Raw genomic sequence first — 25048 nt, forward strand, 5'->3', positions numbered from 1 at the left:
TTTTACCTCACTCATTCCCAGAATGCCTGTAAACCCCGCACCCCCAGATCCAGAGTTGTGCCATAAAAGTCGGATGTCAGTCATTGACTGTAGCTTTCCGACCTGGCGTGGAAGAACTTGCTGTTCCTCCAGTTCCCTGGGATTCTCTGTCTGAATGTCTGGTGGCCCCTTTCCCTGTTACTGCCTGTAGAGCCTCTGGATTAAGCTCAGGCTTAAACTCTTTGGAAAACCAAAGCCGGAATAGATTGCAGGTTAATTCTGTTTCCTACCCTGACATACAGTCTGAGGGAATGAAGAACAAGGCTTGGGTTGGGAAGGGGTTGAGGAAAAGGGGAAAAAAAAAAAAGAAGAAAACAATACATTAGTAACTCAAAATATACAAATTATGATTCTTGTAGTTGTTTCTTTCAAATAGTAGAATCACATGTCTTTAGGGGTCAGGCTTCTGATATTTCCCAACCTGAGTTTTAAATACAGCTTTTGGGTCTGAACTCCAGTTTCAGAATTCTGTTTCCTACATGCCTATACTCTATTCATTTTACCATAAAGAAGTCATTCCATAAACTGTTTTTGAAAAGATACTCTGTTTTAAAGAATTTGAAAGTTAGTGATACTTACCAATAGGCACTATGCCTCCTTCTCACTCTGTGACCAATGGCATCTCATTAGGACAAATTTATTAATTTATGTTACTAAAGAACTGAAAAGCTGGGCTGAGTTTATATCATCTATATCTCTTTAAAGAAAAATAGGATATAGAACTCATTGTCTCTGAAAAACCCTCACCATTAGCATGGCCTGCTTTCATATATAGTTACATTTAAAATGAGTCTCTTGAATTCTCCTGATTTGTGATGGATGAGCCAGAAATGGCTGTTCTATTTTCACATGCTTTAAATCAGTACATAGTGACAGACGGTATTGTAGTAGAAGTGTGTACAATATGTCTTTTTGGATGAACATAAATACAGTTAGGAAAGATTGGATTTTGGATGTGGATTTGGAGGTACAATGAAAAATGTTGACATTTCCAAAGCTATTCTGAAGTATTATACATTGTTTTGACAGAGAAATGAGATAGTATGGGAGCTATGGATGAAAATCAGTTAGAAACTATCAAAAACTAATTAGAAGTATGAAAGATCTAGAAAAATGCCTACATTGTTTTTCACATATTTGACATATAATTATTACTGGTGAACAAATGGCTGATCAAGATAATTTAATGGTGGTTCCCCAGAAGGATATTTTAAACCCCTCTCCATAATGTTAAGAATGCTCTTATTTCTTTTTTGAGTAATTGCTGCCCTCTAGTGAGATTTTAGTTTTTTTTCCTCATAAAGTACCTATACCAAAATCCTCTTCAACATGGAAATAGTGGATCTTAATTTTCAAAATATTCCAAACCTGAGAATGTGTAATTCACTAATATAGTAAACATTTGCTTTTATAAAGAAAAAATGAAGCATTTGAAATACAGAATAGCCTTTTAATCACATAGGCTAAACAGAAAAAATTTGTTATCAAACTTACATAGCTGTAATTGATAAATATAAATTTGTACTTTGGTTAAACCCGAGTACAATAAATTATCTTATCATAGAGACTACAATATCTTAAAGAGATAATGTATTATAAGGTTTAGTAGAGTGTCTCACAAATACTAGTACTATATAAATATTAGTACTTTTAACAAGACGGTAGAACTTTCAGATAATTTAATGTAAGTGCTTGTAGGTATTAGGTTTTTCTGGACTATTTTAAGTAATTTTTTTGAGTTGTCCATACATTATTTCCTTGGTTGAAAACTTTTTGGTGAACTATAAAATAGCATCTTCTTTTATGCCTTTAATATAAAATAAATTATAATTAGGTAAAGATTTGTTCATTTCTATAGATTATGTTTCAAAATTAATGTTAGTTTTATTTTGATCATATAAATTAGAGCTTTAAAGGTATTTTGCGCTTTAAAATAGTACAAATATCAAAATTAATTTATCTTTCTAAAACTGATGACCTTGCTTCTCATTTGATTTTGTACATTTTATTGATTAATATGTTACTAAAAAATATATTATCTCTTACCAGTGGTATTGATGCTCTTTTGGACTTAAAACTATTCATAGAAGAAATCCTCCAAGGAAAACCTTTGACTTTGCCCTTTGAAGGGGTTGACACTTTTGGAAATCAGGTTGGATTTGTGAAGCTAGCAGAAGGAGATCACATGAACCCACTTTTGGAGATAGCAGGTAAAACAAACAGTGATACACTTACATGAAATCTCTTCTGTTGAAGAAGCATTTTTTTCTCCCCATTCTTGTAATAGAGATTTGACATCTTTTAATTTGGGGGAGCCAGGGTAACCTCACTTTATAAGTGAGCTGCCTCAGCATTTACTTGTGTAGGTAAGTAGCCAAATAAAAAAGGCTGGGAAAGTTATCTCGATTCCTTGACCGGAGGAATATGTTGATTCTGGGGCTGTCTGGAAGATGATGGACTGGACTCAGGTGTGTGTTAGGACTGTCCTAACCGTAAGTCTGAAGGATCCCGGTGCTTATCACGATATTTGACATATAGTTGGTATTTAATAAGCATTGAGTGAATTAATGAGAACCACCAACCGCCCATTGAGAGGCTTGTGGGGATTGTCAGCTCCATTCCAGAGTCAGTAGGCATTTTCCTCTGTGCTACCTTTTTTTCTTCCTGGGGTACCACCCTCTGAGCAGAAGGGCCATCTGTGATGGTAGAAGGTCTTACATCCATTGGAGAACACATTGTTTTATGCAGCACAATTGAAAACAGAGAAATAGAAGCAGAAAATTGTAAAACTTAGATGAGTGACTTTTGAGTTGATGTAGAGATCGTGTTTGGTTATTAGTCTACATACTGCGAACAATTTTTATTTTCATTCCCTTTCATGTCAAGTCATTTCACGTCATCTCATTTCAGGTTCAGTAATCCTTGATTTATAATGCACTTTTATTATTACTCCATACTAGGTTTATTTTTATCTATCTATCTGTCTATCTATATATCTATCTTAAAATAATACCATAATCATCTGGGAATCCACCACCCAGAACAAAAGCTAGACCTTGGTGGTAATCTAACCACATTTTTCTTTTCATTAATCCATCTTTTGGCCTTCCTTCATTTAAACTAACCATCATTCTGAAGTTGGTGTTTTGGTGTTTATTATTTCCTTGTATTTTCTCAAAGTATGTGTATTTTTAATTGGTTTTAACCTTATAAAAAGGGTATCACATTTTATATGATCTTTTGAGACATACTTTTTTAAAACTTAATATCACATTGTCTTTATGCAGTTTTATAGTTGCCCATTCAAAAGTGCACCTCTTCTTGGGGTGAACGAGGCATGAGGATCAGATTCCATTTCATTGTTGGTTGAGTTTTTATTTTGTGGAACAAAGTATGTATAAACAAACAAAAAAAACAAGCAAGCAGTTAAACAATATTTATGAGTCATTTAGGACTTAAAATCACTAGTTGGTCAAGGAGAGGGAAAAGTTTTGATGGCAAAGCATTTGGGAACCCATGCCTACAGTTCATGGACTTAATCTGTTCTTCCTGATGCCCTGGAGAAAATGCTAGATTCAGGTCTTTCCTTTTGTAAATATCTCTGAGCTCAAGAAACATTTCTAATTAGTCATTCATTCATTGTTCTTTTAAATAATTCAATGGGTGCTTGCAACATTGAGAATTCCATCCATTCTTTGCAAATATTCTCACAAAGGCAGTTTCCAGTATTGATGAAAGATCCATTGTGTGCTGAGGAATGTGAAATATCATCCGCTTTAGTATGACTGTGAGCCCAAGGGTGTTGGTTTGTCATTTTAGAAAAGGCCACTGCCCCTGTAATTCCTTTCTAGATGCCAGAGACTGTTGCTTAAAAATATACAGACTTTTCTAAAAATTCAAACAAAACATTATAAAAAATGGACAATAGAGGGAGAACAGCACTCTGTCCCCTCATATAATCACTGTCTGATATGCATGCATTTAGTCTTTTATGTGCATATTGTACTGTTGCTTTGGATTACAGTTTTTATGCAGTTTTGTAAGAAATCTAAATACTTGAATATATATATATGGAAAAATTTCAATGAAGTTTAGTTGGAGCCTCAATGTATATAGTGTTCAAATAGTTTGAATGTTCAGTACATGTAATTTTTGTCAGTATTTTACTTCATTAGATTTGTTTTTAAAAGAATGCCTCAATTAGTATTGCTTTAGTCCAGCAGGATGAATAAAATAATGTCATGTTTGTTTTGTGTCATATTTTATAAACTGTTTATTCAAATAGTACATTACAACTTTCAGAAGAATATATCCTGTTGACCAGGGTAATATATTTCTTAGAACATTGTAATAAACTATGTATACCTATATGCTTACGCTACTGAACTCAGGTCTGGCTGCTCGTGGCTTGAAAGCCAATATTTGAGAAGATAAGTGCTGGTAGGAATGGAAAGATTGCTTTATACAGGAGGTCAGCAACCTGGGGAGAGGGCAGACTCATGTCCCAGAACCAACTCCAAAGATTCTGCTTGGCCATGAAAGTTTTTGAAGGTAGAAAAGGGAAGTAATCTGAAGGCAGGAGGTCAGCTTCTGCATCATCTCCCTCTGTGTGCAGAGTTGTCCACTTCTTGTGACCGTTCTTTAGATGCTGTCTTGTTCAGTCTGCTCATGAGATTACTGAAAGGAAAGCTGGGGAAAAGATCTAGTCATTTGTTAATTACTTATTTTTCATTTCTAATTCTTTAATCTAAGAAAGAGAACTGACAGGTTAGGTGAGACATTGTGTGATCAAAAGATTTGAAAGGTGTGCTTGGGCCAGCAGTTAGTTAAAATATAGCTTTGCTAAGGAAGTAAGAAGACAAAAAGGGTCCCCTGCAGAGAGCTGCTTTCTGCAAAGGGCTACCTCCAAAGAACTACTTATAAGTCCCAACTGAAGTATCTCCTTGTTGACAGTTAGTTGCCTGCTTACATATCTGGGCAGAGCAAGCTACAATTACTTTGATGCCCACAAAGATCAGATTATGATGGGCAGTGGTGTTAAACCCATTCTGTTGTGGCCGGGCCTTGGAATTGTGCTAGCTGTCATTCACTACTGCTCAAGATGAAGCAGCTTATATTATGACTATAGTCAGATCATCGTGTAGTTAGCTTTTCCCCTCTGGTGCCCTTATCCTTGTGGGGGACCCGCAGGGTTCTGCTCAGTTTTACTTACACAAGAATATTAAAATCTTATTTGTTCAAAATAATGGAGGCAGAGCTAGTCTGACGTAATGGAAAGCAGCAGAATTGTTAAAGAACATATATTTAATTATTGAAGTGTTGATGAAAAAGTTCAAGTACATATTATGAAGTGAAACTAACTTGAAAATTAGAGTTTATGAATATTCTGATCAGTTTTCATGGTTTTTCAATTTTCAAGTTAAACCAATTCTTAAAATATTCCAGTGGATAGAAAAAAGGACTAAATTTTAGATACTAATATTTGAACTCATTACTGAAAGTTTGCAGGATGAAGAGTAATTTAGGATTAATGTATAAAATTGAAGAAAATTATTATGCATTTTGAACTAGTTTGAACTGAAGAACTACTAACTGTGATTTTTGGTAGATGCTGGTGGGCTGAAGAGACCAAGCCCGTCTTTGTGCACCATGTACGTGTAGGTTTATGACGGTAGCTGCTGAAGGGAGCTGGTAAGCTATATGGCATCCGAGACCCTGTGTCTCAGCTTCCTGCCTTGACCTTGAGTGATCCTGTTTTTCCAGAATAAAACAGCTCCTTCTCCTTTTCTAGCATTACACAATAGCTCATAGAGCTAAAGAGGTATTTGAAAATTATGCACTTACATGTTATTTCTCCACATTTTACAGTGACAAAATTGCACTGAAAGCTTCTTGCATTGAAATGAATATGTAATTTCATTCTTTTTTTTTTAGTGAAATGTAATTTTGTTAAGAAGTGTATTAGATTGAGGAATTGCTAAAAATTTAGCCTGCTGGAATTATAATAGTCCTTGCAAATCTTTTTTTTTAAATGAGAAAAGTGCCCTTGGTTAGCATGATAAAAGATTCGAAGTGCATTTATCTCATAAAAGGAAAAATGAAAGGATGTTTTGGGATGTTCATTTGAACATTACTCGTTCTCTTATTTTGCCTGTCATGTCCCCCAAAAGATGGAAAGTGTATGCCTTGTGTTTCTGCTCCTTGTGAAGATTCATTTGCTGTTATCTTTGAGCCTTTCTCAGCTGCTCTACTCATGGACTTCTGACCATCACAGGCTGGTGGGCTTCCCAGCAGCCTGCTGACCCTCCCCCTTCATGGCCTCGGCTAAGCTGTCTTCAGAGATACCAGAACACCTCAGTCACACACCGTTTAGCACTAAGCAAAGATGAACTCTTCTCCCCACTCAGAGTGTCTTGACTCACAGCCCTGCTCCTCGGAGGGCCATTAGAGCCTCTGTCACCTGAGCTGCCTCCGTGCAGGCCCCCGGAGGCAGAGATCCTCATACTTCCTCTCCTCTGTCACCCTTTGAAGCCTTCCCGTCGTCCCTTGGGGAGGAAAATTGTTTTCCCTTGTACCCGCCTAGATTCTCCCCTGGGGACCCTGTAAACTTAGAGTGACAGAAGATTAATGAGAAAAACAAAGAGTTTGTTAATGTGTCCAGTACATGTCACGTGAGAGAAACCTCAATGAAGGGTAACTCAGAGGGGTGGCTGGAACGTGGGCTCATGTAGCATCTTAACAGAAGAATTGTACGTTTGTAGAGAAGTGATGAGACAAGGGAAAAGGGTTTCAGGCTTTCAAGGGTGGCAGACGGCGGGAAGGTAAACATGTGGGGCTCTAACGGAGTAAGGTTTGTTAGCGAGTGTCCACGTCCACCTTGGCCAGAGAACTTTCCTGGGAAAGGGGATTTCTGGCAGTCTTCATTTTCCACAGATGTCTGCTTTTAGTCAGGCAAGGGAAGTTCCAGGAAAGCTTCTTTCTTCATCCATTGATTCTCTTTACCTCTACCCCTTATGCCCGAGTGGCGTATTTTGGCATGGCATATTCTGGTTCCCTGTATCCCCTCTTTTATCTTACTTGATTTTCAGTCAAACACTTAGATGTATTTACTTTATGCCAGGTATTATTCTAATCATCTTACAAATGTTAACTCATTTAATCTAAACAACTCTATAAGATAGGGACCCTTATCATCACCCCTTTTTTATAGTAGGGAAACTGAGGCATAAAAAGGCTAAATAATTTGTTATAAGTGGTAGGGCCAGGACTCAAATCCAGGCAGTCTGGCTCTAGCTTCTGTGTTCTTTTTAAAAAATGTTATCATTATTTATTGTAATATATATATGGTATATAATATACATAAAGAATAATATTTGGTACAGAATAAATGCTCAAGTAAGAAATATTGGCTGTCATTATCATTGTCATGATATAGTGTCCAAAGGCATTACTTTTTACTGGTTGTATAATATTCCAATGCATCATAATTTATTGTACTATTTCCCTGTTGTTAGACTTTCTTTTCAAATTGAGGTGTAATTGACCTATAACATTGCATTTGTTTCTGGTATACAACATAATGATCTGATATTTGTATATATTGCAAAATGATCACCACAGAAAGTCTAGTTAACATCCATCAGCACACATAGTTAATAAACAGTTTTTTCTTACGATGAGAACACTGAAGATTTACTCTAAAGCGACCTTCAGATATACAAGACAGTATTATTATTATAGGCACCATCCTATATATTACAGCCCCAGGATTAATTTTTTTATATAAGTGGCATTTTGTACCTTTTCACCCCCTTCCCCTGTCTTGCTACCTCCACCAGATTCTGTGTTCTTAATCACTATGCTAGTCTGTTACACTGTAAGTTAACAGCTGGACTCCTAAATAGCTTCTGGGAGCACCCCCTTTACCTTCCTGCCTGAGCTGAAGCCCGGCTCCAGTCTGAGATTACAGCTTCCTCATTCCACTGGACTCCCCACACCACGGAGCCCAGAGACGCCACCCACATTCTCTTAGTTCTCTCTTGCTTTGTCCCTGTTCTGCCCTAACACAGAAGCCTTTTGTTACTGGTGGGTTGGGTTTTGTTACCTTCTCCCTCTCCTTTTTTGCTGTTGTCTGAGTATTTCCTCTTGCTCATTGAGGACTTTGTTCCCTTCCTTGCTGCAGCACCAAGAGCACAGCCATCCAGGCATCCTGGCTCAAAGCGAGCTGTGGTGTGGGCCAGAGCTGACAGTGCCTCCCAACCCCCACCCCCAGCGCAGCCTGTGACCAGCTGAGTGACCTTAAGCAATTTACTTCATTCCTTACTTCATATTCTTTTTTTTTTTTAGATGAACTCATTTATTTGACACATTAAATTAGGCAAAGAAAAATATATGCACTGCATAAGAAGAATCACATTCTCATACTACCTGAACACACAGCAGTGGTCAAAAATAATGAATTGTGGAATGGATCCCAGGATTTAATGCAAAAACACCCTGTACAGAAAAACTTCAGGCTTCTAACTTCACTGAATCCAGTACTACACGTGCCTCCTTATATTCCACAGCTTCTTCCAAGTCTTTTTCACTCTCTAATAATTGCAGAAGGTCACTGTATGCAGCTTCCAACCTGCGCTGGCAATCTGGGATCATCATGCGGGACTCTTGCAGGATCTCCGCCTGCTTTTTAATAGCATAATTTTCACCATCTTCGGCTTTCAGTTTTTCAATCTTTTCTTCTTGTTGTTTTGCTTCTTTTTCATACATCATTTTTTCTTTGACCAATCGCTTCACCGCGCCGGTTTTGATCTTGATCTGCCTCAGGCGAGGATCGGCCATGGTCCCTCGAGCGCCGCGGGAAGGAGGGGCCCTTACTTCATTTTCTTATTTGCAAAACGAACATGGTAGTAACTGTTCTTAAAAGAGATCATATACGTGAAGTGCTTTAGCACAGCATTTGGCGCATACACAGTGTTAAGTAGATGGTAGCTGTTATCACTATTACTAATAATTTATAACAATAATAATAGATAAAAATCCGCCATCACTATTACCATCACAACCCCGAGACTTCTTTGATGGCACCTCCTACCCTCCGCTCCGGCAGTTTGTAAGCATGAAGTCTTTGACTCCATCTGCCAGAACTATCCCCAGACCTTTTATTGGGTATAGCCATCTGTCTGTCACCACAGCTCCCACCCTTCTGGCTGTTTCCTTTCCTTCCCATTCCTGCTCATGCTGTGGAGCCTCACGGAGGCCTCTGGTCTCCTCTTGGTGGCCAACATGGCTTATTCCTTCTTAAACCAGTTAAGGCTTCATGGTAGAGCACTCTCTTGGTGGCCTTTACAGGTGTCCCGTCTTCTTGTTCTCCTCTTTGACTTGGCTGGCAAACACCAGTGGTAGATCAATTCCATCATTTGCTTTTTCGCCCCAACACCTTGGCAAGGTAAAAACCAGACTTCTTGCTGTGGCCCATGGCGTCCTTGTGTTCTGGTTTCTTGCCTCCGTCTCTGGTCTGTTCATGGTTCTCTCTTCTCGCTCACTCTGCTCCAGGTACACTGCTCCCTTTCCAGTAAAGGAAGGAATTTAATAAATGCAAAAATAAAAAAGGAAAAAAATAGGTAAAAATATATTTATTAGGATTATAAAAGTATTGTCTCTTTATTACTTATTTCAGTGTTCTTTTATATAGCAAAGTCTCCTAGTGTTTAAGATAATGTTAAGAAATTGCTCTTCACATAGGAAACAAACTTATGGTTACCAAAGAGGAAATGGAGGGGGGATAAATTAGGAGTTTGGGATTAACAGATTCAAACTACTATATATAAAATAGATAAACAACAAGTCCTACTGTATAGCACAGGGAACTATATTTAATATCCTGTAATAAAACATAATAGGAAAGACTAGGAAAAAGTATATGTACTATACTATATATCTATATATTTATATATCGAACTGAATCACTTTTGCTGTACACCAGAAACTAACACAAAATTGTAAATCAACTAGACTTCTGTAAAAAAAATTGCTACTAAGACAGTTTGCTCCTTTAGCTATGAGGTGAATTATGTTATTCAGGGAGCATTCTTAGCTGACTTTTGAAGGCTAATGTATTTGCTATGTGCTTTTCTATTTAGTGCTTGAAGGAATGTCTATAATACTAGGAGGAATTGAACAGTCTCTTAAAATATTCATAAGCTTCTCTTCCAGAGCATGAGTTAACACAGATGAAAAATGACATGTGGTTTTCACACTAGCAATAACTTTTCTTATTTCAAAAATGATATTTCTATAACCATTACCCAGTACTCTGACTAAGCAGTAGATTATACTATTAGGAATATAGAAATCAATGCTAAGAAATACTTTTCCAACAGAAGGTGTCAGTTTTCCCTTATTTCTATGTGCCTAGAGAATATACTGTGCTGGAAAAATATGTTAATAAAAATTAAATGTGCTTTGTGACTAATGTTTAAAACAGTATTGTGGATAGATATCCATCATCAAAGCGTTCAGGCCCAGTGAATAATGAGAACTGTTGAGTCAAAATTTGTCACTGGAGCCAGTAGAGAATGTTTCTTTAGAATCAGTTGATAGTAAAATTGATATATCAAATAAAATGTAAAAATGAATGTAGAGAGTAATGGGCAATACAAATGCCTACCATTTTGGTTTGTGTTAATAAAGCTCCTTTCCTTATAGCTCTTGTATTTTGATAATTCTAAACATTGTCTTTCTCCTTGTTGGGCTGAAATCTGTCCCATGAGACTATCAGCTCCATGAAAGGAGGGACATGGGCATGTTTGCTGTCTTTAGCACGTAATGTGCCTGGCACGTGTGGGAACTGCCCAGTAAATAACTGAACACATGAATTTTACCTTTTACACCTTCATGCCATTTCTATTTTGGGGATTGGTGTGAACGTGTTGCTAAGTTGCCATCTGAAGCTCTTCTACGTGATAGTTTTTCAAATACTTGAAGACTTAGAAAATATGCCCTGGTCTCTTTAGTCAAATTTTGGGAATTTAGTAAGTTAATCCATCATGGTATATGTTAAACCACCAGACATGGCCAATATTTGACAGTCTTTGAGCAGTAAAAATGATAGTTTTATATGATTCAGCTTAATATTTTGATTTTAGGTCATTTAAAACAGTTGAGAATGTGCCAAAACAGAGAGGCTCAAAGCTGGATTATGAGAGGGTAGTTGAGAAAAGGTACACCTGTTTGTAGTTTATATAAGCTGAAAGTCTATAAGTCAATTATGACAGTACAGGCAGACTTTGTTTAATTACACTTCACTTTATTGTGCTTCATATAGATATTGTGGTGGTGTTTTTTTTTTAAACAATTTGAAGTTTTCTGGTAATCCTGTGTAGAGCAAGTCTATCAGTGACATTTTTCTAATAGCATTTGCTTACTTAGTGTCTGTGTCACAGTTCAGTAATTCTTGCAACATTTCAAACTTTTTCATTATTATTGTATTGTTATGGTGATCTGTGGTCAGGGCTCTTTGATGTTACTATTGAGGTCATTTTGGGGTGCCATGAACTGTGCCCATATAAGATAGCAAACTTGATAAATGTGTGTGTTCTGACTGCTCCACTAACTGGCTGTGTCCCCATCTCTCTCCCTCTCCTTGGGCCCCCCTGTTTCTTGAGACACACCAATATTGAAATTAGGCCAGTTAATAACCCTACAATGGCCTCGAAGTGTTCAAGTGAAAGGAAGAGTCAATCAATGTGGCAAACTTCATTGTTACCTTATTTTAAGAAATTGTCACAGCCACCACAACCTCCAGCAGCTACAACCCCAATCAGTCAACAGCGATCAACACTGAGGCAAGACCCTCCACCAGCAAAAATTACTACTCACTGAAGGCTCAGATGGTGGTTAGCATTTTTTAGCAATAAAGTACATTGTTTTTTAGATGTAATGCTATTGCATGCTTAATAGACTACAGTATAGTATAAATACAGCTTTTATATGCCCCCCAAGTTTGTGTGACTCGCTTTATTCTGATATTTGCTTCATTGCAGTGCTCTGGAACTGAACCCTCGCTGTCTCCAAGGGATGCTGTAATTGTTACGCATACAGTCTTCCTTAAAACGTGTGCTGGCCTGCTGGCTGCCTGTCTAACCTCTTCCCCACTATCTCTCATGTCAGATACAGTCTTTCAGAGTTTTTTTTTTTGGTACTACATGATCTTGCTTTGGTCCAGACGTTGAGTTAGAAGCTGACAACTTGAGTGAAAAAGGACTGTGTGGCATCTGTTCTGGAGATGGGTTGTATCATTGGTGGTAGCTACCACCAGTCTAAGGCAGGGGACAGCATTCTCACCCTTTGTGTGTGTGCATGGTTTCAGTAATGCCAGCTGGCAGAGGTGTTGGCATCTGGACCTATTCTCTGCTGTAACTTTGGACATCTCCTTGGTTTCATAGACCTCCAACCTGGTACTCTGGTCCTCCCAATGTTATTATATGAATTCCTTTCCTGCTTAACTCAGCCAAAGTTGTCATCTGTTGCTTACAACTAAGAACTCATGTTTTCCTGGTATTTTAATGGTCTATTGTTTAACTTTTTTTCATTACTATAGAAAAGACAGGAAAAATCATATGGTGGCAGTGACTTGCAGTGAAGGGTTTTTAGGACATGCCCCAAATTTACAAACTGTGATCAGAACATCACATTGAGCACACACTAGCACTTGGTAGGTATCACAGAAGTAAAACAATAATGAAAGATTTTGAAAATGTGGTGGGATAATACTTTGAGATATTGAGTAGCAGCCCCTTCCACATCACTTTGTATACCTTTACTGCTTTTTTTTCTTTGTACAACTTATTGATATCTGACGTTACATGTATGTGTATTTGTGGCACCATATATATATATATATATATAGATGCTCCCTAAGGGCAGGGAATTATTGTGTCCCCAGCACCCAGCACAGTACCTGGTGTATAGTAGGCTCTCAATAACTATTTGCTTGATCAAGCTTGCATTTGTTTCCTGAAATTCATGTCTGCTATACAGATTTTAAAATAACCACTTTTATTTTTTGTTTGAGAAGAGAGAAAGAAAATTTGGGGTCCTTCGTGTAGGAGGCAGCATGAACTTTGTAGTCAGTTAGATTTGGGTTCAAATTCTGTCCTCTCCATTACCTAGCTGAGTGATCTTCTGATACGTTATTCATATCTCAGAGTCTCAGTTTCTTAATTTTTAAGAATGAGAATAATTTCCCTCTTAGGGTTGTTTACGTACCTAAAACACCTGGCACAAAGGTGATGCTCAGTCCATATTCAACAGGTACCACGGACAGCTTGTGAATGCCAAGCATGTGTGCCAGGCACCATGGATGCTGAGCTGATTGTCACCCAGGCTCTGCCCTAGGCCCTTCTTCTGTGAATGCAGGTTCTCTTCCCTGCTCTTGATCCTCCACGCCAGCCAGCACAGTAGCCACCCACACCAGCTGTCACCGACAGGACTGATAATTATGTCCTCAGTAATTAAAGTGCATCCATTTAATTTTTCTCTTGTGCAGGTGTTTCCACTTTGAAACTACTCTTCCTGGAGACTTATATTCATATTATTTTTTATTATTTTTATGTGTATCAGTCATTATAACAAAACTTTTCATCTTCGTTAAGTTCCCATGTGAAAAACCTGATGTCTTAACTCTCTATAAAAAATACTCAGGCTGGATGGCAATATATTTGGTTTTGTTTTCATCCAAATATTTCTTGTTATAATTATGTGCATCATTAGTAGTCTCCAGATTTCAACAGAATTGGTGGTTAAAACTAAAGCATTCTTATGACTCTAGTATTGCATTAAAATATTTTTAATTTTTAAGGATACATTTCCTGGAAACATTAGATAATCTTTCACTAGGATCATAGTTTTAATTGTTAGAAAAATTTAGACATATTTAACATTTGATAAAAATTAATTGAACTTAAAAGGGACAATTTCTCACTGAATATTTGGATTGAATATGGTCTTATTTGAGATTCAAAGACATATTCTGTGTCCTATATTTCACCAGTTTCTATTTTTTTTTGGACATTATGGGTGGGATTATTGCTACTGAAGGGACCCTGTGTAAGTTTTTTGATCATTAATTTTCAAACTTTTTTTTTTTTGGTAAGTGTTAGAATCCTTTTAAAAAATGAAATGGTACTCAGAAGCTCAATGTGTAAAACAGGGGAGCATCTCTGACTGGAACCAGTGTGTGTGGGCATGGTGGGAGGTGGCAGAATCCCTGCCTTCCTCCTCCCCACTGAGTTGTTGAGGCAGCTTCTGTGCCCCTCCTTGACCCCACGGATCAAAGAGGGGTTTCAGCCGGCTTGAAGCATGACTAGGGTAGAAGTTAGGGCACCTGGATTCCAGTTCCTTCTTTATGCTGACGTGGAGTGTGACCTTGAGCATCAACTTCTTACATTTCAGTTTTCTCATCTTTAAAATCAACTTAATGTTGAACCCTACCTGATTTTGAGGTTAAAAGACCAAATAGGAAGTTGTTTACCAGAGGTCTCTGAAAGGGATGGATATTTCACATCTGTGGCAAAGAATTCTGTCCTCCTATTTGTGTGTTCTAGTGTGATGCTTGCATACTCGTAGCGATGGTATCTGGCTAGTGTATAGTTAGTTTGTTATTGTGCTTCTTATTTTAAAATTTTTTATTCAAAAAAGCATGTCATCATTCAAACAATGTGCAGATGTATAAGGAGAACATTACTATTCTGTCTTACCTCTGTTCAGTCTCACCCTCCATCCTAAGGTATTCTATGCTATTTTTTATGCTAATAAAAGCATAAATATATGGGGCTTATTTTCTTTCTTTCTCGCTTTTAAAATAAATTATAGAATCATGTTCTGGATATAATAACCATGAAAATTGCCCTTTTTGCTTCATAGATACCCTGGACATCTTTTCAGGTCAATATATTGTAGCTCTGATTTATTCTTTTGATTATAATAGTTCTAAATTTAGCAACCATTTCTTTATTGATGAATGTTATTTCCAGTTTGTGCTAATTCAAACAACACTACATAGCCTCTGTAGAGAATCTTACGTATTGGTGCTTTTATTTATTTTTGTGTATTTTCCTAATATTGGAATTGCTGGTTCAAAATGTTTGTGCAGCTTAAATTTTAATAGTTCTGTCCAGATTATTTTCCACTGTAGTTGTGGCAACTCTCATTCCCTAACAGCCGTTAGTTCTTACTTTCTCTGTCTCCTTCTCTCTCACCTCTTTTTCAGGGATGCCACTTACACGTATGTTAGGCAGCCTAAGCTGCCCCACAGCTCACTGATTTTTTTTTCCCATATTTCTTTTTTCCCTCTGTGTTTATTTTGGGTGGATTTTATTAGATGTCTTCAAGTTCATTAATTTTTTGTTTTGCAGTGTCTAATCCGCTCTTAATTCTATCCAGCTTATTTTTCTCAGACATTGCCGTTTTCATCTCTAAGTTAATTTGGGTCTTTCTTGTAGCTTGCCCGTCTCGGCTTAACTTTTTGAACATAAATAATACAGTTATAAGGACTATTTTGATGTTTATCTGCTGATTCTAGTATCTGTGTTAGTTCTGGGTCCCTTTTGATTCGTTCATTTGTCTCCTCATTGTGGGTCATACTTTCCTGTTCATTTTTTATTAGATACCAGGCATTGTAAAGTTTACCTTGTTGGATGCTGGATAGTTTTGTCTTTCTGTAATTATTCTTGGGCTTTGTTCTGAGACACAAGTTACTGAGAAACAGGTTTTTCCTTTTGGGTCTTGCGTCTAAGACATGTTAGGTGGGACTCAAGCTGTACTAGTCCAGAGCTAATCTTTCCTCTCTGCTGAGGCGAGACCCTTCTGTTTATTCTGCCCATTGTCCCATGGATCTTGACGCTTTCCAGTCTTGGCTGATGGGCACAGACAGAATCTCTGACCCTCAGTGAGTGCTGAGCACATTCTCTCTTATCCATTTGAATGTGTTTTCCAGCCTCAGGTGGTTTACTCACACACGTGTGCTGGTCAGTGTGCAGCTGAATTCCCTAGGGACACCCTTTGCAGATCTCTGGAGTCTTCTGTCTGTGCGGGTCTTACTTCTCTAGCACTCTGTCCCGTGAGTTCCAGGTGCCTTGGTCTTTCTACTCTTGGCTCTGTTTTTCGGAATCCGGTCAGATGACTGGGCTCAGTCTGGGTTTCTCTTCCTCGAATAGGGGCCTGGACACCCAAGGACATAAGCTGGGCAGTCGAAGTCTCACCTTGTTTGTTTCTTATCTCTCAGGGATCACTGACCTTCATTTCACGTGATGTACAGTGTCTCACAAACCATTGTTTCATATACTTTTGTCCTTTTTTTGTTTCAGATGGGAGAGTAAATCTAGTTCCTGTTATTCCATCTTGTTAAGAAGCAGAAGTTTTAGATACGAAGGGTGACAGATAAGCTAGTCCTTTTTTATACATATGGCCACCACTGGGATATTGTGTGAAATCAGCATCGTATCAGCCAGATACTTTATTTATTAAATGTTTCCTTTTTAAATTGTTGCTTTTGTGTGTTTTACCCAAAGTTTGACATCTCTACAGATTTAGCTGTCATATGTATTTGTTATCATACACATTGTGTTTTTTCCTCTCTTAAAAAAAAAAATCTCAGGCCAGTTTATAATCTTCATTTTAAAATAATGTTATTTTTTAATTGCCATTTTTATAATTTAAGACAGCCATATGTTACAGTAGCATTTTTATGCTTCTTTTTCTTTTCTTCAGATGCTGCAAAAAGGACATTTCAAGAAAGAGGTGTCTTGGCTGGAGAAAGCAGAACTTTTAAGCCTCATTTGACCTTCATGAAATTGTCCAAAACACCATGGCTTCGGAAGAAGGTGAGTGGACATTTTTATCGTAAGCCTTGTTTTACCAGCCACACCAGCCTTAGGCATGGATGGGGCATGAGTGACATTGGTAGTGGTTTTCGATACCCTACCACTATTGCTCCTGGGATCCCAAGGAAGTTTGGTTCCAGTTCCCAAGGATGCTGAGTTGGCTCATGAGCCTCCATGGAGGCCCTTACAGCCGTGCCCTCCTTGGCCCCGTGGCTGTCAGCCACACACTCTGTCACTTATTGCTGCTTCATCTGTTGCCACATCTGCTTCATCCCTTGAAGAGCCTTGGGGGCGGTGCCAGGGTTTTGTTTTTCTGCGTTCTTTGCTTATGGTTGTTTGTAGCCTGCTGCCCTCCAAGCATCCTCCCTTGGCCTGCCATCTGCTGGTGCTGCTCACTGCAACTGGGTTCTTCAAGGTGGGACAAGCTCCACCCCTCCTTTTAAATAACTCTTTCAAGGTTTCCCAAAAAACAGCTTTTTCTTTCAGCAGTTGTCTCCATTGAGGGTATAGAGCAAGTGTTCTAGGGACTGGGCAAGAGGGTAACTGAAAGGACCTACCCCCTTCGTACCTAAAAGTACTTCTCCCTGAGGATAGTAACACTGACATAACCCTGGGGACAGGTCTTTTGACTTCCCCTATCTTAAGGCGACTTTCTGCCTTCCCAGGCCACTGCCTCCTTCCTCAGAGATTGGAGAAACTTTTGACTGTTGTCTGGAGTTAACGAGCATTTCTCCCAGAATCTTAAGGGCACCCCTCATTGTTTTTCCCATTTCAGCCTAGGGAGGTTCTCATGCAAATTAAGACATCTGCTGACCTGCTCTGGTGTCCCAGAGTTTTGGAGATGAGCATGCAGATTAGCATTGGCTCCTGCGCTCCATGGCCCTTTGCTGCAGTTAAGACTGATCTGCAGCTCTGTAAATGAAGGTCATGTTTATTAGTAAGTAGATTTTTTTTCTAAATTCAACACAATTTGTATTTAATGTCTCTGCTCAGAAAGTCTTTTTGATTCTTTAAAACATGCATTTGGTTGATTGACTGTCCTGTAATGGTTATGAACTTTCTACAAACTATTGTAAAAATCTCCATTCCCTGTTAAATATCTTCATGGTTTTTTTTTTTAGATAACTGTGCCCAAATTAAATAATAACTGTACTAAGTACCATTGCAGAATATTTAGGTAAAACTAATTTGTGTAAATAATAGGTTTTGGAATTAGGAATGATAACAACTGACAAGACTTGTAGACTGACAATTTACTTTTTTACTTATTATCTTTCTTGCTTTGCTTTCAAATGGAATGTCCTCTTCCCAGTGGTTTCAAACTTAATCCCAGAATGACAAATCAGTGGTGAAGGTAATGCCCACATTTCAAATCGTTTCTGTCTTTATAATATTAACTTTGAAATGAGAGCACCCAAGGACATTTATCAAAGGGATGTTTAAATTAACTCTAGAATCTATATTTCAACATTTCAGACTGCATGCATTTAAATGATTTCTTGGCAGTTAATTTCACAGAATCTGCTCCTTTGCTTTATAGAAAAGGGATCTAAGACTTGGAAGTTAAGTGACGGAAGTAAGATCCCATTCTCCTCAGTTGCAGAGCCCTGTCCAGAATCCACCTTACCTCATTCTCAGTCTCATCTTCTACCCTCCCACTTGCCGAGTCCTGTCCATCCAATGTCGTATGTGGGGAGCTTCTTGGTCCAAATCATATTAATTCAGCAAATATTTACCAAGTGCCTGCTATGTGTCAGACACTGGGTACTGGGCATAGAATGATGATCAGAATAGAAATAGTCTCTGCTTGAATGGTGTGTAAAATCTAAATCAGATTGCAGGGGCGGAGGGGAAGGTATAGCTCAGTGGTGGAGCGCATGCTTAGCGTGCACGAGGTCCTGAGTTTAATCCCTCGCACCTCTGTTAAACAAACAAAGAAACAAACAAACTTAATTGCTCCCCCAACCAAAAAAGGAAATTAAATTAAATTAAATCAGATTGTATTTGTTTCAATTAGAATGCTTAATCTTTAGAAAATAAACTGTGGTCTTACTGTCTTTCAGAAAGCCAGATAAGAATTTTTGCCTTTAATTTATGGAATCAGTGTTGCTGTTTACTTCTGTGATGTTTACTGTGTCTGAATGCTTCAAAAAGCATATCTTAAACTTTGGGATTCACGAGTCATCTGGTGTACTTTTTGAAGCTGCAGATTTGCACCCTCTAAGTTCAGATCTGGAGTTGGACCTAAGACCTTGGCTCTTGAGTTCAGTAAGTGCTACAGGGCTTCTTATCCAGATAGTCTGCAGACAATTATACTTTGAGGCCTGCAGGCTTAAATAAATATCCAGTGTTTTCTTTATGTAGCAAATCATTGGTTCCACTGTAGAAGTTAAAACCAATGTGAAAAGGTGGCATATACATAATAAGTATGGATTTTTATTGTGCTCTGTGGTTTAGAATGCAGATTATTTAGAAATATATGACTCTTTAGTCTCTTAACTTTTTTTTATTTCCAACTATCTATATTCTTCTCTCAGCTCTAACTCTCTTCTGGTTCTTCATTTTGGGTCCACCCATTTACAAGAGAGCGGCCATTGATGAAGTCAGTAATGAAATGTATTGCTAGCATGCAGTTTACTTTAGTAAGTAAAGTTTACTTTAAAGATTGACAATGAAACAAAAGGGAAGAGAGGAAGGTGTGAAATCATTTTTTCAGTCCAATATTAGGAAATTTGTCTCATTTCAAGTATTTTTTAAGAGTTATTTTAATTATAAAAGTGTTAGATGAATATATGCTCACTGTAAATAATCCAGATGCATGCAGACCTACAGAGTGAGACACAGTTTTTCCCTCATCACCAGTCTCCTGCCCCCTTTCTCCCAATGTAATTCCTCTCTGTAACTACTACTAGTATATCCTCCTGACATTTCCCTGTACACTGCAAATATACACAGGTGTGTATACGTGTATATACTTTCTTTAAAACAGAAATAGGTATTATTTTGATTTATCATAATTTAAATATTTTCCTCTTGATGAATACTTATGTTGATTTCTGTTCCCTTGCTACCACAAACACTGCTGTTCATTATCCTTTGTGTAGATATGCCAGTATTTCAAAGAACTAATTCCTTGAACTAGAATTCTAGGGTCAAAGAGTTTTGCACATTTTAACTTTTAAAAACATTGCAAATTGCCTTTTAAAACAATGGTACCAATTTAAACTTCTAACCACACTGTATAAGGAATGTTTTTTAGGATAAACTTGAGGTAGAAGGATCATTAAAAATTGTCAGTAGTGGCTTACAATTTGGATGGACCCTTGAGCTGTGACTCAAGCAGCTCCCATCAAAAAATGTTAAAATTTCATATTCTCTGAGAAGTCCATGCTACTGAGATTATCCTAAAGAAATAATTTTTTATTGAGACATAATTGACATATAACATTATGTCAGTTTTAGGTGCACAACATAATGGTTTAATATATGTACGTATTGCAAAATGATTACCGTAGGATTAGTTAAAGCTTCCATCATCTCACATAGATGGTGTGGTGAGAACTTTTATGATCTACGCTCCTAGCAGCTTTCAAATAACCAATACAGTATTATTAGCCATAGTCACAATGCTGTACATTACTTCCCACGGACTTATTTATTTTGTAACTAGGAAATAATTTTAAAGAAGAAATTCTTTATGTATAAAGATGTTTACTGAGGCACCATCTATAATGGAGAAAAATTAGAAGTAACTTCCATAACAGTAGGGGAATATTTAAGTCAGTTATGATTGATCTTATCAATGATTTAAGAAGCTATTAAAATAGATAATTGTAAGGACTGCAACAGAATAAAAAAGGTAAATAAAATAATTAAAGTTGTATAAAAATAGTTCATGTGTCTTTGCCTTGAACTTACCTTAATGTATTTCAATGTATTTCAGAGGTCAAAACTGGATTCCCACAGTTGCTTGTTTAGCCTGTGATTTTTCTGGTAGATCAGTGAGTAGAGTTGACATTAGTGCCACCTGCAGTAAGTCCCTCTTGACGTACTCAGGATCCCCATCTTGGTTTGCTGGGGTTCTGAGGAAGAGTAGAGCCTTGCTGGACTGAGCATAGTGGTGATGGGCAAGTTAGATGTCCCATGATAATTCAGGGGTGAAGGGAGGCCACCAGATGCAGAAAGCTTGAAGATTTTCATTTATCTTGAGGAGTACTCTTTGCACTTCTGGTGCAGATGGGTGGTGCCTAGTGAGAGTATCTAGAAAGAGCTAATGATGACTCCTACTGCAGTGCTCTGTTTTGAAGACTGGTGCCAGTTGGCGTACTCTTTATATATTGATTTGACTGCTGGAAGTTCATCTGGAAATAGCTTTGTGTGGCAAGTCGATACTGGTGTGCTCCTAAGATACTGGTGGTACTGTTGTCAAGGTAGACATGGTGATTGCTGGTCAAAAGGGGTGTTCTGGGTAGAGGAGTGCTCTGGATCATTATAGGCTAATTCTGAGATAGTAGGAAAGATGATTCACTCATTATTATCTATAGGAGGTGTAGCTAGTTACTCTGCAGTAGTACCTCAATTGATTTTTCTTTTTGCCATAAAATGTGTTATTTTTAATCATCTGAAAACTGAAAAAAGAAAAAGATTCAAAGTAAAACATCTCATTTAGATGTGGACAGATGTCTGGTGTATTGGGTGAGTGTTCCACCACTAGAGTGATCTTAAAGGTCTCCTGTGATAATTTTCCAGTAGTGATCACTGTTGGCTGTGGAAGACCCTGGGTTCCTGGGGGACTGTCCTCTTGTAGGCACCTGTTTGGAGGCAGTGCCATTCAGTAGAAGTCAAAATCCCTTTGGGGATAACCAAAAATTCTATAGATTGTGTTCAGAATTTTGGAAATATAGCAACGCTCTTTCAAATTTCCTAGTAGAGAACTTTCTTTGCTGTAGCATGGTTTTCTGGTTCCCAAGCTAGAGAACTAAGTTCTCTAACTGAGATTCTGGGAAACATAAAGACTTTTTTGGACAATTATATATTTTTCTAACATTAGGAGGCATTTAGTTAATGTGTTACTTTTGTCTATTCTTAGTTTCATGAAATTCTAGGGTATATTGCATATGAGAATATTGAAAGTAGTTACTGTGTATTTTAAAGCTATTTTGAATAACACTGTGCTTTCAAAGCTGTAGTTTTTTTAATCGAATGAAGCCTCAGAAAATTTTACTGAATTACTGTCTTTGAAAATGAATATATGTATGTTCCTATATGACTAAAGCATTGTGCTGTACACCAGAAATTGACACAACATTGTAAACTGAGTATACTTCAATTAAAAAAAATATAAATTACTGTGTCTCTGAAATAGTACCTAAAATTCGTTATTTGTATACTTTCCTTAGAATGTATTTGTTTCACATGATTAGACTGTTACTTATTTAGGTCCATGCTTTTATATAGTGCATTCTTTGGATTTATTTTTCTCATTGTGTGACCTTGTATTTCTGTGGTCTAAACCCTGCAGAAACAGGTTGGTTAGAAGCGCGTGCCAACACTTGGTGGCAGAAGAAGACCAGTTTCGAATCAAACACGCATCTTAATGCAGATCTAGATTCCTCAAGAAATCAATGTGATCTTTTCATGGATAGATGAGTTGTTTTTCAGCATAAATTATTTTCTGGGCTTCTTAGACATCTTTCCTGATTTATGACTCTTTCAGATTACTAATACAGCACTTCAGCTGTCAGAGCTATAGGTTATTAGTTGATACTTCCCTGTAGCAGCTTTTCACAGAGTCAGACAATGAAAGAACTTTAGAATCAAAAGAAATGATCTTTGAAATTGCTAGCTACCATTGTCACTTACTCTGGTTTGTTTTGAGTGCAGAATTTGATATGCACATAGCAAGGGCAGAGGGGTGGTTATTGGACCATTTGATGCTGAGGTCGGGGGAAGTAGGGAAAGAGACAGAGGGCAGGCATCAGTGGGAGCGACAGTGGGTAGTGGAAAAGAAGAGTGTGTGGATGAAAATCCTGTCCTGATGGTACAAGTAAGGGGAAAGCCCCAGTCCCTGAATTATTTGATTGGATATACAGGACCAAGATTGGAATTAAAAATTTCTCCACTAGGTTGGCCGAATCCTAACCTTCTTCTAAGTCCTTCCCGAGCCAGGACTCTCTGCTATCATCTTTCCTCACCTGCAACCATCATTTATTCATATATCTATCAAGTAGCACGTTTACTCAGGGATTCCTCAACTGGTCTGGTGTGATTTGGCTCCCACTCTGTTCCTGGGTCTGCATGATAATGAGCATTTGAAAACTGGATTATTCCTTCTCAAAGGAGTCTCTGTCATAAATTTGAAGGAGTCTGAGTTTCCTTTCTTTAGCTCTGTTTAGTCCCGGACAAATCTCATAACCTCTCTTGACCTCTGTCAAGAGTGGCACAGTGAAAGGAGGAGCTTGGTCTTGATGACTCGAGTGGCACAGTGAAAGGAGGAGCTTGGTCTTGATGACTCTTGACTCCTGTGCTATTCTGAAATGTCTTATGCGGTAGGCATTTTGACCAAATAGGCTAATTTGGCTTCACATGGAGAATTTTCTTTTTAGACTGTAGATTAGCTTTCTTGTCTGTGTGGAAGGAGAATGACGAACAGGGGATAGGTCTGTAAGTGCTGATAGGAAGGTGGTGGTGGTCCTCCCACCTCTCCTCCTGGAAAGCCTGCAGAGCAATAAAGACGATGGGGAAAAACTCACAGACGACCTTTCTGGTGAAACTGGGAGAGAGAGAAAAATCTGTAAATGCCAAATTATGTGCAAGCGTGGTGAGGAGCAGCTGGGACCAGCAGAGCTTGCGTGGAAGCCACTTCAGGGTGGGGCGACTGCGGAGTGAGGAGCAGGCCTGCTGGTGGGAGACCTCCGTAGTCAGGCCATTTTCACTCCCAGAGGGTGAGGGCTTCAGGCACAGAAAATGTCATAGGGGTCCCAGAGGAGGTGAATCTCTGTGAGTACTGCCTTCAGAAAGGGAGGGGCATCCCTTCAGGGCTGTGGTGGAGAGGGCGGGCAGGCCCCTGTCACTGTAAAAGCCACCCTCACTGTGAGCAGCCCGTCCCTGTGTCAGTAGAGGGCCTGCCAGGGCCCTGCCTCTGCCTGCTCTCCTTCCTGGAGAGACGGCGCTTGAGCTGCCCCTGGGATCAGCCAGCCTTTAATATTCCAGACAAAAAGCTGACCTTAGTCATATCCTTGGTACATGATAAAGCAGATTGTCTCACTACTCCATTCCTGAATCTCCCAATGTCAGGTGACATTAGTTACCTTACTCACAAGTTTTAGCTGTTTTGAGCCTCTTTTCGTATTATCAGGTGCACTTAAATCTAAGGCCGTATAGTATGGAATTCTCCTTGGATTTTTTCTTAGTTGAAAATCAAAAATTAAATAAAACACAACATTACATCTCTTTTTATTTCAATTTTTTTTAAACTAAAAATTCAATGAAATCTCCTGTGAGATAAATTGCAATTTCTTCTGAGATTCCAGCTGCCACTAGTCAACCATGTCATCTGTTGTGCATCAAAAGCACTATATGTAGCAGCTGACTTTGCTTCTATTTCTAATGCATTTTTCAGCTTCATGGTGTTGTGTTGTCTGTTTCTGTTTATTGAAAAAAATTAAATAAGCTTATGATTGTTTAAAGATTGGAAATATCTGCAAAGGTAAACTAACTAAATGTTTACTTGAAACCTATCTGTACATCTTTAAGTATTGAATCAGATAGGGAATAATAAGCAGAAAGCTGAATTATTTTAAGGAAGAATTCTGGGAATCAATTAATGTCCAAATATCATAATGGCTTCTGGGTGACTCTTGTTCTGTTAGAGATTTTGAACATTTTGAAAACCCTAGAAGAAGTGACACAGTAAACCTAATATTATGTCTGTGCAAAGTGGAATGGAGATTTGAAGTATTTTCATTGACATTTCCTGGAAATTTTTTCTCAGAACATCTCCCAGGATTATATATGAGACAAAGATTCTGTGATCGAGTGCATATTTGCAATGATGGGTTAAATAATCTGGATCTTTATTTCAGGACTTTTAGGATCTCTGACATGCACACGAATCTTAAGAGCTCACA

General features: G+C 38.1%; 1 protein-coding gene and 1 pseudogene across 5 annotated transcripts in view; one reads left to right on the forward strand and one right to left on the reverse strand.

The window, feature by feature from the left end:
• AKAP7 (A-kinase anchoring protein 7) overlaps nucleotides 1-25048 on the forward strand; it is a 105004-nt gene that overhangs the window by 21311 nt on the left and 58645 nt on the right. For 3 of the 4 annotated variants that reach the window (XM_072965871.1, XM_072965872.1, XM_072965873.1), the window contains exons 5-6: nucleotides 2089-2249; nucleotides 16807-16919. In XM_072965871.1, the coding sequence (XP_072821972.1) occupies nucleotides 2089-2249; nucleotides 16807-16919 (274 nt within the window). Of the gene's footprint in view, nucleotides 1-2088; nucleotides 2250-16806; nucleotides 16920-17694; nucleotides 17857-25048 lie in introns of all 4 variants that reach the window. The other variant, XM_072965875.1, reaches the window with a different exon arrangement.
• On the reverse strand, nucleotides 8468-8901 carry LOC102536466 (tubulin-specific chaperone A pseudogene; annotated as a pseudogene). Its single transcript, XR_012075259.1, has one exon. The product of XR_012075259.1 is annotated as a tubulin-specific chaperone A pseudogene (transcript).

This window comes from Vicugna pacos, chromosome 8, assembly GCF_048564905.1.
Source record: "Vicugna pacos chromosome 8, VicPac4, whole genome shotgun sequence".
NCBI classification, from domain to species: domain Eukaryota; kingdom Metazoa; phylum Chordata; class Mammalia; order Artiodactyla; family Camelidae; genus Vicugna; species Vicugna pacos.